General features: G+C 50.4%; 8 protein-coding genes across 8 annotated transcripts in view; 4 read left to right on the top strand and 4 right to left on the bottom strand.

The window, feature by feature from the left end:
* Positions 1–2,145: 2,145 nt before the first annotated feature.
* Positions 2,146–2,712, bottom strand: PpBr36_03404 (uncharacterized protein; the record flags this gene model as incomplete). Its single annotated transcript, XM_029890576.1, has 1 exon — positions 2,146–2,712. The coding sequence occupies one exon, from the start codon at positions 2,710–2,712 to the stop codon at positions 2,146–2,148; it is 567 nt and encodes a 188-aa protein (XP_029753289.1).
* On the top strand, positions 2,333–2,581 carry PpBr36_03405 (uncharacterized protein; the record flags this gene model as incomplete). The annotated part of the gene is made up of 1 exon (XM_029890577.1): positions 2,333–2,581. One exon carries the CDS (start codon positions 2,333–2,335, stop codon positions 2,579–2,581), a length of 249 nt encoding a protein of 82 aa, XP_029753288.1.
* A 927-nt stretch (positions 2,713–3,639) lies between the features above and the next one.
* On the bottom strand, positions 3,640–5,059 carry PpBr36_03403 (uncharacterized protein; the record flags this gene model as incomplete). The annotated part of the gene is made up of 2 exons (XM_029890575.1): positions 3,640–4,703; positions 4,795–5,059. The coding sequence occupies 2 exons, from the start codon at positions 5,057–5,059 to the stop codon at positions 3,640–3,642; spliced, it is 1,329 nt and encodes a 442-aa protein (XP_029753290.1).
* An 899-nt stretch (positions 5,060–5,958) lies between these two features.
* PpBr36_03402 (uncharacterized protein) lies at positions 5,959–6,889 on the bottom strand (the record flags this gene model as incomplete). Its single annotated transcript, XM_029890574.1, has 4 exons — positions 5,959–6,014; positions 6,083–6,388; positions 6,483–6,546; positions 6,857–6,889. The coding sequence occupies 4 exons, from the start codon at positions 6,887–6,889 to the stop codon at positions 5,959–5,961; spliced, it is 459 nt and encodes a 152-aa protein (XP_029753291.1).
* Positions 6,890–7,941: 1,052 nt separating this feature from the next.
* PpBr36_03401 (uncharacterized protein) lies at positions 7,942–10,086 on the top strand (the record flags this gene model as incomplete). Its single annotated transcript, XM_029890573.1, has 4 exons — positions 7,942–7,951; positions 8,041–8,169; positions 8,249–9,563; positions 9,645–10,086. The coding sequence occupies 4 exons, from the start codon at positions 7,942–7,944 to the stop codon at positions 10,084–10,086; spliced, it is 1,896 nt and encodes a 631-aa protein (XP_029753292.1).
* Positions 10,087–10,551: 465 nt separating this feature from the next.
* On the top strand, positions 10,552–12,370 carry PpBr36_03400 (uncharacterized protein; the record flags this gene model as incomplete). Its single annotated transcript, XM_029890572.1, has 4 exons — positions 10,552–10,817; positions 10,899–11,219; positions 11,315–11,616; positions 11,691–12,370. The coding sequence occupies 4 exons, from the start codon at positions 10,552–10,554 to the stop codon at positions 12,368–12,370; spliced, it is 1,569 nt and encodes a 522-aa protein (XP_029753293.1).
* A 1,731-nt stretch (positions 12,371–14,101) lies between these two features.
* The window catches only part of PpBr36_03398 (uncharacterized protein), a gene marked incomplete at both ends in the record, with an annotated part of 1,360 nt that continues 1,201 nt past the window's right edge, over positions 14,102–14,260 (top strand). The window contains one exon of the mRNA XM_029890570.1: positions 14,102–14,226. Coding sequence (XP_029754327.1) covers positions 14,102–14,226 — 125 coding nt within the window. The remainder of the gene's footprint in view (positions 14,227–14,260) is intronic.
* Positions 14,153–14,260, bottom strand: part of PpBr36_03399 (uncharacterized protein) — a gene marked incomplete at both ends in the record, with an annotated part of 1,307 nt that continues 1,199 nt past the window's right edge. Inside the window, one exon of the mRNA XM_029890571.1 lies at positions 14,153–14,190. Within this exon, the coding sequence (XP_029754326.1) occupies positions 14,153–14,190 (38 nt within the window). The remainder of the gene's footprint in view (positions 14,191–14,260) is intronic.

Raw genomic sequence — 14,260 nt, 5'->3', positions numbered from 1 at the left:
AAAAAAAAAACTCCACTCGTTCGTGAGGCACAAAGTGCGGCCCATCTCGTCCCTTGCTTTGAGTTAATAGACCGTTCATCATGGGGTAGTAGTAGTTAGTGATGTGGTCATTTAAAATCGCCAGGAACGCCCCACGTGTGTAAGTTATGAATGTCCACACGAGCCCACAACCCGAATTTTGACTCAAACCCAACCCGCTCATCATGCTATAGTGAGCAGTAAAAAATTGCTTATACCGGCATAAGCCGACTAAAACAAAAGCCGCATCGCCCCGTTGCGAATCATTTTGTCCGGTACGAGTTTCCAAGGAGCCCTCGGCCTGAGAACTTCGTCCGAGAGCGTGAGTCGACACGCGCTCGGCGGTTGATCGGAAGCCACCGGTTCGGCCAGGGATGGGCTTTCGGGTAAAAATAGGTTTCACCGAAGCTGTCTCTGACAAAAAAAAAAAAAAAAAAAAAAAAAAAAAACTTTTCTTCTCAAATTGACAAGTCATACGAAGTAGTCATAATACTCCCATCATGTAAATCCCCCCTTCCCGCTGAATATGGTCTAGACTGTGGACGTCCGTGTTGTGCAGGAGCATAACGTAAAGTGGGATCGTCTACATATATGCTTACCAGAACCTCAATCAAGCCAGTCGGGCACCCCCATCGGCGGGTACAGGCTAGCCAACCGGTAGGCTTCTCGCACATAGACATAAAAGTCCGGCTTCCCCGGTGAGGGGCTGCCGACATAGAGATGCGCACTTCGCGTAGCACAAAAAGGCATCAATGCGCCTGCATTGTTTACAAAAGCAAAATCGCAAGCATTATGTCGAATGTGTTGGACGATGGATGGAGACCTACCTTTTTTGCTCAGTCAGCTCCCGACCACGCCGACCCTCCATGTGACCCGTGTTCACTGCCGTGCCGCCTTTTCTTGCGGGGCCGCCTCCGCAAAGCAACATGAAGCGGCATGCCGGCCTGGAGCTTTCTTCTTGGGATATACTCAGCCAACCCAGGAGGATGCGGGACTGGCAGAATCGTCCAATGTCCAAATGGCGAGGCTTTTAGTTTTTTTTTTTTTTTTTTTTTTGGGTGTGACGAAATTCGTGGACCCTAAACACCTGTCGCCATGGCCAAATGTTGTATACACACAGTAGTACGTGCATCACATCTTCAGGCGGTCTAAGCGTGCAGATCCGGCACAAGATCCATGTCGTGCCGAACCTCTTGGACCCCCCGGAAAAAATCAAAATCTCTGTGCTGCGCTTTCTTCTGGGCGACTTTCGGCTTGCTCGGTGCAAATTCCCCGAGGCGTATCGTATCCCAGTGCCTTGGTTTTTTTTTTTCCTCCTTTTTCTGTCCATAGTTCAAACGGTCGTGCAGGATCCTCTTGGACCTGGCAAAGGGGGCGCAGCCGTTGAGGCTAGTCGTTATTGGTTTGTTTCCACTTTGTTCTAGCGCGACCGTTTTGGTAGTTGGCAACCGTCTTTTAGTGCATCTGTCGGAAGCCGCATCCACGTTTTTTTTTCTGGGAAATCCACGTCGTGCCCTTGTTTTCGTTTGTTTCAAGTTTTTTTGATTGATTTTTTGTTGTTGTCTATTCCCTATTTTTATCTATTCCTAAAAAGCACACGCAGCGAAACTAGGCACAGCCGTCGAAAAGCAAGAGCAAGCACAACAAGTGAGCGCTGGGGGGGAGATTAGGAGGGAAAATATACATACAGAAGATGTCGATTATGCCCCAGAAACAAAAGAGATATCATGTGGCAGTAACGATCGAGGGATGGAGAGACGAAACAAGGAAAGGGAGGGGGGAAAGAGAAAATAGGAAAGTTAGCTCGTAGAGAGACTGTGATCTAAGTGGTATCATAACATAAACAGAAAAAAAAAGAGAAACAAACAAGTTGAAAAGCAGAAAACGATAATCATGCTGTTCGTTAAATATGGTCGGCCGTAAAATAAAAAGGGTCTTAGGTGAAAATAGGTATCATGGAAAAAGACGTGAAGGGAGCGTGGGTCGCAGTTGTGTGAAAAGCTGCGAAAAAGTTGTAAATAGTCAGACATGTAAATCGAAGAGAGCTCGAGCCGAGGCGAGGAGGCACACAAGAGGAGAACAAGAAAAAGAAGAAGAAGAAGAAGAAGTAACAAGAAGCATGGGAAATCAACCCATGCTCTTCGTCCTCCTCGCGAGCTGTTTAAAAGTCGTATTCAGTTTTACGCGCAGCTTCATTGAAGACTTGACACTGCGCAAGGCGGTGGAGCTTGCCATGCTGCGCAGCTTCTGGATGGAGCTGCTCGGGGAGAGCGGGCGCGACATGGCATCGACGACGACGGTGTCGTCGCTGCAGATGCTCCAGCGCGAAACCTCCCCCGGCGACGGCATAGAAGCCGCGACCGGCGCGGTCGTCGGGGTGGTTGCTTCGCCGCTGCAGTCGATTATGAAGTCGTGCGACTGGGGGTATTCAGGCAGCGACTTGTCGTGCAGTGTTACCGGAACGTGCGACATGCGCGGCATCCGACTCATGGGCCGAGTGGGCATGGATGGCGTCGGAGGCGTTGTCGGCCAGACTGCAACGGGCATTTGGCTGGCCCTTTGATGATATTGCTGCCCCTGGCAAGTCGGTGGGAGCGGCGCCTCATCTTGTGCCCATGTCGGTGGTGTTGGGAAATCGAAGGTTTCTGAGAAGAGTATGGTGCGGGTATAAGTGCGCCTGTGTTGGTGAGCCATTGTGCGTAGGTCTCGTTTGGTTTTTTTGTTCTTGTTTTTTTTTCTTGGCCAGCAGAAAAGTAGAAATGAGTGCACAGTATTTGATGGTATTCTTGACCAAGTAATTATTATTGATATGTATGTGAACAAAGATGTTTTGGATGAACTGCAACGACAAACAGATGATATGCGTAAACCTGCGTGAACTTGCATCGAACGGCCGAGATGAGACGAAATATACTGCCTTTATATCCCCCTCTCCAATGGCTTTGGCTTCTGGCTTGTTTGTAAGATAGAAACAAATCGCCTTGACCCTCCCCGTCCTGCATACTGAAAAGAGCACGCACGAGCACAAACCTTCCAAAAGAATGCAGGTGCTAGGACGAAACCCACCGCAACCGAGCTAATGGCCTGCTCGAGGATCTGCAAGCTTCAACGCACGAGCCCCTTTAGGAGATGTTTGTATGCCGACATTGTAACGCTGCAAGCCCAGGGTAAAACAATCGTTAGAGATTTATCTGCAACCCCTCATTAATCCACTGCAGTTTGTTCCCCTCTCTTTTCGATTGTGGGAACTGACAGGAACACAACTCACAAGACTGATTTATGACGACCGACAAGAACACACATCGTGACAAAAAAAAAAGAAGAAAAAAAAAAAAGGGAGAGAGAGAGAGATAGAGACTTCCAGGGCTGACATGAGAATAGCAAAACAAACATCGACAACCAAACTAGGGGCCGCAATGTGGCTGGCGATGCCGAAGCTAACAACCGACAAAATACCAAGCTGGTTTTGAACGTCGCACTAGAAGCATTCTAGCTCTGTTCCCAGAGTCGTAGCACGATATAGGTGCGACCACCGCGTCGCGGGGTTTACGAACAAGAATGAGTGCACGGTCTCCGGGCGAGACCTTGCCCACCTGCACGTAAGCGAAGGGAGGGGGACGCTCAATCGCTCTTGAGCGGCCAATGCACTGGTTGAACTATAATTGGCGTAGGCCGTGGTGGTTTTTGTGTCTGGTCCCAAACTGGGTGTTTTTCGCTAACACCTGGCAATTGGGGAGAATAATCGCGGGCAAAGACCCATTTTTCCAGTTTATCTATAGCTGGCGTTTTGGGCGAGGATGCTTCTTCGATCTCGTTGGAAATTGTGGTGGCAGTGTCGTTACTACCGTCGTCGCCGTCCTTGCCATTAGAAGACTGCTCATTGTCTGCTGCAGAGTCCTCGTACCTTTTGTTAGGTCTCTGGTACTCTTGCATGATTGGTATTGGTTTTACTAAGATCTCGATACCGGTCACTTTTTGGAGATGGTGCAAAAAGTCCAAACAGCCGACGCATGGGTCATGGCCGAGGAAAATATATGCTTTCCTCCGTCGATCAGGGATCTTCATTGATTTGAAGTGCTGGAGCTGTTCTTGGTCGAACTCGTAACTACCTTCCAAAGGGTCCTTGAAACAATTCTTGAATGTCCGGTTCATTAACAAACGCAAATAGAAGATGGCGAGCTTCTTTTCGGCGTGGCATGCTTGCCATCGTCCTTTCTCTGCTTCAATAAGTTCCGGGTCTGTAGTACGGCCCGCTGGGTTGTCCCTCGCGTTGGCACTGAGGTTAAACCCTGAAGATCGACAAAATGCCATCACCAGTTGAGTGTATTCTTTGCTATTGACAATATTGCGACCGAAATTGCCGGTAGACCAACCCGAAAAAGACCATTGGACGATGGCGTTCTTGTCCGTACGCGCAAGGATTGCTGGCGTTACATCGTTGCGTCCATATCCGTTGTGTACGGAGGCAACCTTTTTCCAGAGCGTGACTTCTCCTCTTGCAGAGATTGAGAAGCAAGACGTTCCATGAGGCTGTGAAGCGCCCTGCAGGGATCCCTTGAAAGCATCACGCCTTTGTAGGATTTGCCGGATTCTTCTCCGTCGACGGACCACGTCTGCTGAGTTGCAGCGTCCTTCAAGCTTCTTGGAAATCTTTTCAAAAATGTTCCAGTGTTCCCTGACAAGATCTGAAGTAGACCATGCGTACTGATAAACTTGTAGTTAGTATATATACGGAAGAACGTTGTGAGATAGAACATGAGACAGAAAGATATAAACAAGGCATGCTCACTTCTCTTGCCGTTCGTTTTTGGGCATCTTGAATCGATCTTGCAGCCCCATGTTTGAGAAAGAGGCACGCCATGTCAAGATGCCCACACACCGCACTCAACATGAGTGGTGTTATGCCATGCCTTGTTTGCTCATTCACATTTGTGCCTGCGTTTACAAGCATGGAAACCGTGGCCTTTTTGTCGCGAATGGTAGCAATGTGGATAGGCTTGAGCCCGAAATCATTAATGATCTTGGTTCTCTCAGCTGTCATGTTGGAAAATCTGAACCGAATCTCAAGCGGACAAACTACCTGCTGGTCAACATTCTGGTTTTCGTGTGGTCTGAGATATGCCTATTGTTGACCCGTGAAACTAGTCTGGAAAGGTACGCCCAAAAGACGTTGAAAGAGGCTTGGCTTTGAAGGGAAATGATTGTAGTACAGTCTACTGATATTTGACGGGTCGAAAGGGGCAGCTGGAGAGTTAATGACAGGGGGAATGGGGTTGGAACAAGAGAGTATGGCTGATGATCTGAGTTGAGGTAGATATGCCTTGGAAGAACGTGAGGATCAAGAACAGAAGTCGAGTATAAGAATAAGTGAAGACAAAGGTAAAAAGACGACAAGGTAGTAAAACGAACTAATGGTACACCTTGCTGATGTAACTAGATTGACGGGTTGAATTGAAACAGAGATGAACGAGATATTGGTGATATGAAAGTGATACAAGTCAAGTAAATCACCAAGAGCCACTGGACTCATAGAGCAAGTCGATTATCTGCCAGGTAGCACAGCTGATTTTCACAATTTAGCTCTACTTGGAGACATGAGCTGCGGGTTAAACCGTTCCTTCCTCCTGTTGTCGATCTACTGTGGGGCGATTTGACTGCTACTAAATTTGGCTGAATTCATCAACCTTCAGTTATATCACTGACCACATACGCAGTCACCAACTGATGGGAGACGATGGACTCAGCATTAATCATAATCGGTAAGCATCACTAGCTACCAACGCTGGGTTCAGGTAAAGGCGGAAGAAGACGATCGATTGCTCATGCCGAAAGACAGACCCCAGACCAGACCCATTTTGTTACGCCGTGAACCCTAAATGCCAAGAATGCATACAAACTCCCAGTGACCAAACCAAATGAAAGACGATTTTGATGAGACGTTTACTCGTCATCCTCCTCCTCCTCCTCCTCAGCCTCAGCGACAGTCATAGCGATCCCTGAATATAGATGTCAGTCTTGTGTTCTTGAGCGCGTGGTTCCTTGCGTGTCAGAGTTGAAAACTTACGGTCCAAGTCACGCTGGCCGGCCTGGGTGATGCGGCGGCCTCCCTTCTCCTCATCCTGCTCCAGGATGCCAATCTTCTCCAGCGACTGCATGATCTTGCGGTCGACGCTGCCGGAGGCATCAACGTGGTGCGAGGGGCGGCTGCCACGGTTCTTGGCAGTGCCGTGAACCTTGCGGAGACGGCCGACACCAACGGTCTTGCGCATGTAGACATGGCGGGCGACCGAGGCGGCACGGACGTAGAACCAGTCGATGTCCTGAGGAGGCATCTCCTTGGCGGGGCCAGTCTTGACGGTGTCAACCCAACCTATAAGTGTCAAAAAAAAAAAAAAAAAAAAGCACAAATGTCAGCCAGGGCATCGCCACCGAGTAGAGAAGGAATTAAGGGGTTAATATCTTACCGGGGATGGGCAGCTTTCCCTGACGCTTCAAGAAAGCGGCATAGGCGTTGATGAACTTGTGCGCCTGCACATTGAAACCCAGCATATTAGCATTATTCCGTCGTCAGAAGTCTTTCGACTCCCTCGCGCCTGCTCCTATGCTCCTTATAGCCCGAATCTTTCGAGCCTCTTCCAATCTTGCACTCTTGCATCGTTGCCAATCGCGACCATCATGGCCATCGCGCTGTTGTCGAGCACATCCGGGTGTGCATGATTTTCAACCGCGGGCTAGTCGGAGGACGAGATGATTTCGAGGCGGTGGGGTTGTTTTTTTTTTTTTCCCCCCCAGGCTTTTGTCGAGCTCTGAGCTATCAATGAAATTCGGTGGCACCTACATCAACATCGCGAACATTGACTCCGCCAGGCATTTTTGCGGTGTGTATGGAGGGTATTTGGGGAGTACGGGTTGGGCTGGCTTGTCGTCGTCGATTTGGCGGGGGTTGAAGAAGCGTCGTTTGTGCATCTACGAGAAGTTTTGCGCGAGACAAATCACTTTGAACATTTCTTAGGGTTGCCCCATCACGTGTGCACACAGGACCCAATTAACTACCGCGCAGCCACCGCCAGACAGCTGTCAGCCACAATGCTACCCCACGTGACTTTGACAATCCTACTCCCCTGTACCTGTACTGGTAAGCTATTGCTGCAGCATGGCTCCACAGATGCCAAGTGTGACAGTACCTTGGGATGGAGGATGGGGATTGCTTGCGGAATAGCATGCCCATTGATTACTTCGCAGCACCGTAATATTTCTTGGTCCGTCCGTACAATGTGCCGATAGACACAATTCCGCCATCAGTGTTTTTCAAGTCCACATTACATACTGGAGATCTCCCTCCACAGACACAAAAAGGTCGCATCTACCGAAGCTCCACTGTGAACTCGAGTCAACTAAACCTGTCTTGGAAGTTAGATAGTCGACTGGGCTTACCTTACCGTACTGTGCTGCAGTACTAAGTACGATAGAGGGACACTCACTGCGAGCGGATTCTGCCCACAGCCACACTGTTTTGCCGAAAATTGAAGCCGGTGCCGAGCATTTCATTCAATCCGTAGTAACCAGAACCCCGACCCTAGTCACCCCCAGGCTCCCCATGGGTCCCCGCTCCCTTGGCTATGTCGGAGAAAGATGCCGCCGCGTTCAGCCGTCTGGTCGTGCTTCATTGCCAGAGATTCAAATTGGATGAACTTCCCTTTCTCACTTTTCCCGAGTTTCTCAACTTAACTTGTCGACCTGTTGCATAGAGTTTGTACTCACTTTTGTCCGTGTCTTGCGTATGAATCTGTGCACGGTTTGGTTTCATTTTTAAACTTGGTCAGGCAGCTCTGCTGGCATCTCGGAAATCAACTTGGTGACAACGAAGGTTTCTTGAGAGCATCACAAATATATTTACACGTAACGGAAAAATTTGCTTCCAGCATGGAGCTCGGTAAGAACAATAAACGCCCTTTGATCACGAGGCTTAAGTGCCATTTCAAGCTCACTGATCAACTGACATATAGTGTACAATCTATTTAGCTATCGCTGCAGCCGGCACTGCCGCAACAACTGCTGGCCTGGCATATCTGGATGCCAAGTTCCACGTGAGCGAGGATCTCAAATCAATTCTTGCCCGCCGGAAACTTCTGAAGTACTTCGAAGAAGGAGGTAAGACAGAAAAGCCACGGGGGGGCTGTTCTACGGCTATCATTCTTCGTCCACTAACCGCCGTAATTCCAATCCAAAGTCAAGTCCAACAAGTTGTCACCGTACTACTTGTTTGAAGACGTCATCAGGCAAAAGCCCAATGCAGAGGCAATCTGGACTCGGGAGGGTTCCTTGACTTGGCAGCAGCTTTATGATGGCACGAACCGGTTCGCCCAATGGTTCCTGGCCCAGGGAGTCAGGAACAGGGATTTTGTTGCGCTTTTCATGGGCAACTCCCCCGAATTCATCATGGTGTGGCTGGCTCTGGCTTCCATCGGAGCGGCGCCAGCCATGATAAATCACAACCTGGCGTCGAAGCCACTGCTGCACTGTTTAAAGATCAGCACCGCCAAACTCATCTTGGTAGACGTCCCACCGCAAACAGAGAAGAGCATATCTGATATTCAAGAGGATTTAAACACGGAGGGCTTTACGGTCTTGCGACTCGATGAATACCGTCAACAAATTGCAGGGCTGGAGCCCACGCGACCTGGAGAGGAACACCGAAAGAATATCAAGCCAGATTGGGCCTGCGGCCTGTTCTACACAAGCGGCACGACAGGAATGCCCAAAGCCTGCGTATTGCCAGTGGCACCAGTGTACATCAACGGCTGCACCACCAAAGCTGGGATCAGCTACCTCGCCAGCTCTGACAAGGAGGCTAATGCAAACATACGGTTTTATGACTGCATGCCTTACTATCACGGCACCGGAGGCATCACCATGATGAGCCAGATCCTGGGCGGGACGACTATATGTGTTGCCCCTAAGTTCAGCGTTTCTAGGTTCTGGGAAGACGTTCGAGAGTCTCGCGCAAACGCTTTTGTATACGTCGGCGAGACGTTGCGGTACCTGCTAGCACAGCCACCTTCACCGCGTGACAAGGAGCACAACATCAAGGTAATCTACGGAAATGGACTCAGGCCAGACGTCTGGAAGCGTTTCCGCGATCGCTTCGGTATCGAGTGCATTCACGAGTTCTTCAACAGTACCGAAGGCGTTTTCCCGCTGGACAATCACTGCAGGGGCGACTTCCTAGCTCACGCAGTGGGCCACCACGGGCTTATTCTGAGATGGAAATACCACCACCTATACGTGCCGGTCGCAATCGACACAGAGACGGGCGACATAGCCAGACATCCAAAGACGGGCTTCGCCTACCGCGTGCCGTACGACAGTGGTGGCGAGATTCTCATCCGCGTCCCAGGAGAGAGGGCCTTCCCAGGGTACTTTAACAACCCCGAAGCCACTGAGAAGAAATTCGTGCGTGACGTTTTCGTCACGGGCGACACCTACTACCGGACCGGCGATGCTTTGCGCCGTGACAACGACGGCAGGTGGTACTTTATGGACAGGTAATTTCGCGACTGCTTTCGTGATGCGAGATGGGTGAACACAGCTGACAGACGGAAAAAAAAAAAAATTGATATGTGCAGGCTTGGAGATACTTTCCGCTGGAAGGGCGAAAACGTTTCCACCGCCGAAGTGAGCGAAGTGCTCGGCAGCTTCCCGGGAGTTGTGGAGGCCAACGTCTACGGCGTGCAACTGCCCAACCACGACGGCAGGGCAGGCGCCGCGGCCATCTACATCGAGCCTGAGAAGAGGGCGTCATTTGACACGGCAGCCTTCCTGGCGCACGCGAGAAAGCACCTCCCCAAGTACGCGGTGCCCATCTTCCTGCGATACATTGCAGAAATCTCGGCTTCGCACAACAACAAACAGAACAAGCAGCCGCTCAAGGCCGAGGGTGTGGATCCAGACAAGGTCAAGGCTGGCGACGAGATGTGGTGGATAGAGGACGGTGGGAAGGGTAACAGATATGTGCCTTTTACCCGGGAGGACTGGAACGCGCTGGGAGCGGGCAAGGCGAAGCTGTAGATTTTGGCTGACGTGGGAAGCCTTGTGTGTTAATGTACTTCATTTAGCATCTATGCCAATGCGATGCAACTTTTTGATACTGATTTGTTAAGTTCTAGGTATGTAAAATAAGCAGGTATAAATTGGGGTCAACGATTTCCATTTCTTCCATTTCTTACTACAGTGCATGCATACATTCTTTTTTTTCCCCTTTTCGGCAATTGAAACCAGAGACAATTCCGGACCACGCATCCGATCAGAGCACAACACAGGAGCCCGTTCCTGCCCAGCTTATCGTTTCCCCGCACTTGGCGCTCTCATCGGCATTGTCACCCTATCTCGCCCTGTTGAGCTAGAGCCAGTCTAGTTCCAGCGCCTCTCACTTTCGTCATGTAGTTCCTTGGTCACTGTTTGAACTTAGCTTGAACCACAACAGCTAAATCTTTGGGCATGCTCTTTGCTTGAGGATGTGCTTGCGAACTAAAAATGCCGTTTGCTTATAGATGCAGACCCAGGGCTCTCTGGGTTGGCCTTTCACCATGTCCCACAACACGGTCGCGGCCCTGCCAGCCGTGCATACCACGGAAATGCCGATTTGAGCCAAGTCGACATTTCCATGCATCGCCATGTTGGCGCGTGCGATTGAGCGAGATGAGCAAAGATGAAATCGCCAGTCTCAAGGTCAACCAAGAACGAATGATGAAGACGCTCCACGATACTTGCGTCTGGGGCACAGGGAAGCGCTGGGGAAGGTGAGCCGGCATGGAAATCAATTCACTCCCGGACCTCGAAAGTCAAAGATGTTCGGTTCTAATCGTTGAACTCCCTGACAGCGGCCCGACAGAGACGGGCATGTCGCGGCTCGCCCTCACAGACTCTGACAAGCAGGTGCGCGACTGGTTCGTCGAGACCGTCAAGGACCTCGGCTGCAGGGTCAAGGTCGACTCTATGGGCAACATCTTTGCCATCAGGCGAAGCTTACCTCCCGGCAGTCACTGGGCGACCACTTTTGCAGGCTCGCATTTGGACACGCAGCCAACCGGCGGAAGATACGACGGCATCCTTGGAATGATGGCCGGCATCGAAATGTTGCGGGTGTTGAAGGAGAATCAAATCGAGACCGAATTTCCAGTCGGCGTTGTCAACTGGACCAAGTGAGTGGCACCGAGTGGCCAGCCGTGCAGATGACGTTGAAATGATTCGGGGCTCTGGAAAGGGAGGCAACTTGCTGATGAAGTATTCCTGACAGCGAGGAAGGAGCCCGGTTCCCCGTGAGTATGATCGCCTCTGGAGCTTGGGCCGAGGTCTTTGGTCTAGACCAAGCACACAATCTGCAAGAGGTCGGCGGCGGTGAGGCAACGATGAGGTCTGAGCTCCAAAGGATCGGTTACCTGGGCGAGATCCCTTCCAGCTTCAACAAAATTCCGATGGCGGCCCATTTCGAGCTTCACATCGAACAAGGCCCCATCCTAGAGTCAAACAACCTCAAGATTGGTGTTGTTCAGGGCGTACAGGCATATAGGTGGTTTACCATTGAGATTAATGGTCGTGGTAACAAACCTCCTTTTGAACAGCTTTATGTGTTGACCTGTGAGTGCTAGTCAGCAGTGCTAACCACATCACAGATGCACACACGGGTACGACGCCATTTTCTGCAAGAGCCGATGCCATTCTCTTGGCTTCCCGCTTCATCGTCCACTCGCACGCGCTGGCTACTTCCCACGGAGCTCTTGCGTCCACCGGAATCGTTGAACTGGAACCTGGTTCTGTGAATACCATCCCAGGTTATGTGCGCATGAGCTTGGATATTCGCGCACCTCAGGACTCAACCTTGGACGCCCTTGAAGCAGACCTCAAACGAGACTTTGATCTACTTTCCAAGGGTATTGACCCTCCCGGATCCAAATCACAGCTTCTCGCCGGAGCAACCCCCGGGAGAAACGATGCATTCTCGCTTACGTGGAAAACGGATAGCGTCTCGGAAGCAACCAAATTCCACCCCGACTGCGTTGAAACTGTGCGAGCTTCAGCGCTGTCGGTGCTTGAAGCGAGGGGTCTTGAGAACGCCCAGGGCTTGATTCGAGATATGACCAGCGGCGCGGGCCACGACTCTGTGTATGCAAGCCGGAGATGTCCGGCAAGCATGATCTTTGTCCCGTGCCGGGACGGTGTCAGTCACAACCCCGAGGAATATACTAGTCCCGAGGACTGTGCCTTGGGGGCCGATGTTTTACTGCAAAGCATATTGCGTTATGATCTCTTGAGGCATAAAACAGAAGGTGGCAAGCGGATTCATGGCCAATAGAAGCAAACTGCCCTGCAAATGGCAATGAGCAACGGTTTGGACATGTCGCCATCGGAACCAGATTAATGTAAGGAATGAGGAACGCAATTTCGCCTCAAACATTGGCTAGGTACAGCCTGGGAAGATTCCATTGAAGACAGGCCGAGAGGCTATTGAACAGCACAGCTGGTTTTCTATTATGGAAGTCTTGGGCGAGCTTGGGCTTCACGCACTAGCTCGGCTGCTGGTGGAAGGCCTATGTTGGGGAAACTGACTTGAACACGACGAAAATAGATACCTAAAAGATATACATACCTCTCACTGATGAGTCATTCTTCATCGGCCCACGGTGATTAGCTCGCCATGAGTAATCCGTGGCCGCAGGTCTCGACCGTAAGCCGGGTGCGCGCGTGCTCCATCTCTACTGCGGGAAAGGGCCGTTGCAATACACACATGTCCTCCCACGCCTGGATCCTTGATGAGGCCTGGACCGTGATGAAAGTGTGTTGTGGCTTTTTGTTTTGTATTCAGCTGTGTGGATATCTTCAGATCTTCAAGAGTTTAGTTCCGATCTCATTGATCCCAATAATGTTGGTTGGGTAGCAAACAAGAGATCTAGCCCACAGTTCAACTGGTCTGATCGCCTGCCGCCGAAGAGATCGATGCATAGCACACTCTTCTGCAGCGCAACCGAGGATGCTCAGGAAATGCCATTAGAGGAATTGATCTTCTTTTTTTTTCTAACCCTCTCTAGTTTCTGGTATTGAGGCTAGTCGACGATAAGTGACAATGGATTGCAATGATGTGATGGATTGGCCGCATTCGGAACTAATAGTCTTTGTGGTTAATGGAGAGAAAAGTAGGTAGTTCCTGTCTTTTTTCCCCCCTCTAATCGAAGGCCTAGAACTCTTGCTTTGTGCTTTTGTTTTCTCGGTATATTTTCTTCTCAGAGACCTCAACACCAATCGCTTTCATCCAAGCCGAATGAGCGGCACTGATGATTCGACGCCACCCACGCCCTCCGAGCCGCCTTGGTCGCTAGCTGTGCTCAGCCCTCTCACTATTGTGCCTGGCAAGCCTGGACGATTTTCTATATCGGATTGTTTTTTTTTTTTTTTTTTTTTTTTTTTTTTGGTGTGCTGAAGAGAAACAGTTAAGCTCATGCATAAACCATGATAATTTTAGACAGCCGCGTCCGCGGTGCTTGCTCTACCATGTCCCGTGGCTTGCGCTCCCTCCTCACTAGACGATCATTTTTTCTCCATCCTGAAGAGCCAAAAAAAAAACCCCGTAGCTGCAGTGAGACATTCGGATATGCGATACGGGCCCACCGCCACCATCATGCCTTTGTCATTTTGTCAGAGCTGTAGCTGCGGTTTCTATTCACCTTGGCGTTTTTTGTTTTCGTACCTTTTGCCCACTTGGGGCTCGGGGTAACAAAGCAACATGCAGATGCTTTGTCAAAGCTATGGCTGTGACGGAGGAAAAAGGCCGACGATGCCCTCAATGCCTCGCCGTGTGCAACGTTCTTGTTGTTGACCCGTTGTCTGTATGTTTTTTTTTTTTGTCTTTCACCCTGTCGAATCCCTTAGATTTCGAGGTCGAAGCAAGGGCGGAGATCAACCTTCTCCCATAAGACCGTTTGCTTTTTTATTTTCTTAACCCACAGCCAGAGTGAGAGAGAAAAAGAGAGAGAAGAGAGAGAGCCTTTCACAAATTACACAATCTCGTCCCTCGGACAAGTCCGCAGACATGAAGCAAAGCATCACAAGCTTGTTTTGTGGCCTGCTCGGGCTTCTGTTGTTATGCGGCGCCGTGGCAGCGTACGACGTTAGGGCCGGCTTTGGTGTAAACCGCCGCAACGGTGTTTTACGGAGGTAAGGCTCTGCCCGCAGCCTCCAAGACAAGGGG

Source organism: Pyricularia pennisetigena, chromosome 3, assembly GCF_004337985.1.
Source record: "Pyricularia pennisetigena strain Br36 chromosome 3, whole genome shotgun sequence".
Taxonomy (NCBI): Eukaryota; Fungi; Ascomycota; class Sordariomycetes; order Magnaporthales; family Pyriculariaceae; genus Pyricularia; species Pyricularia pennisetigena.
This window is presented reverse-complemented; position numbering and strand designations above follow the sequence as displayed.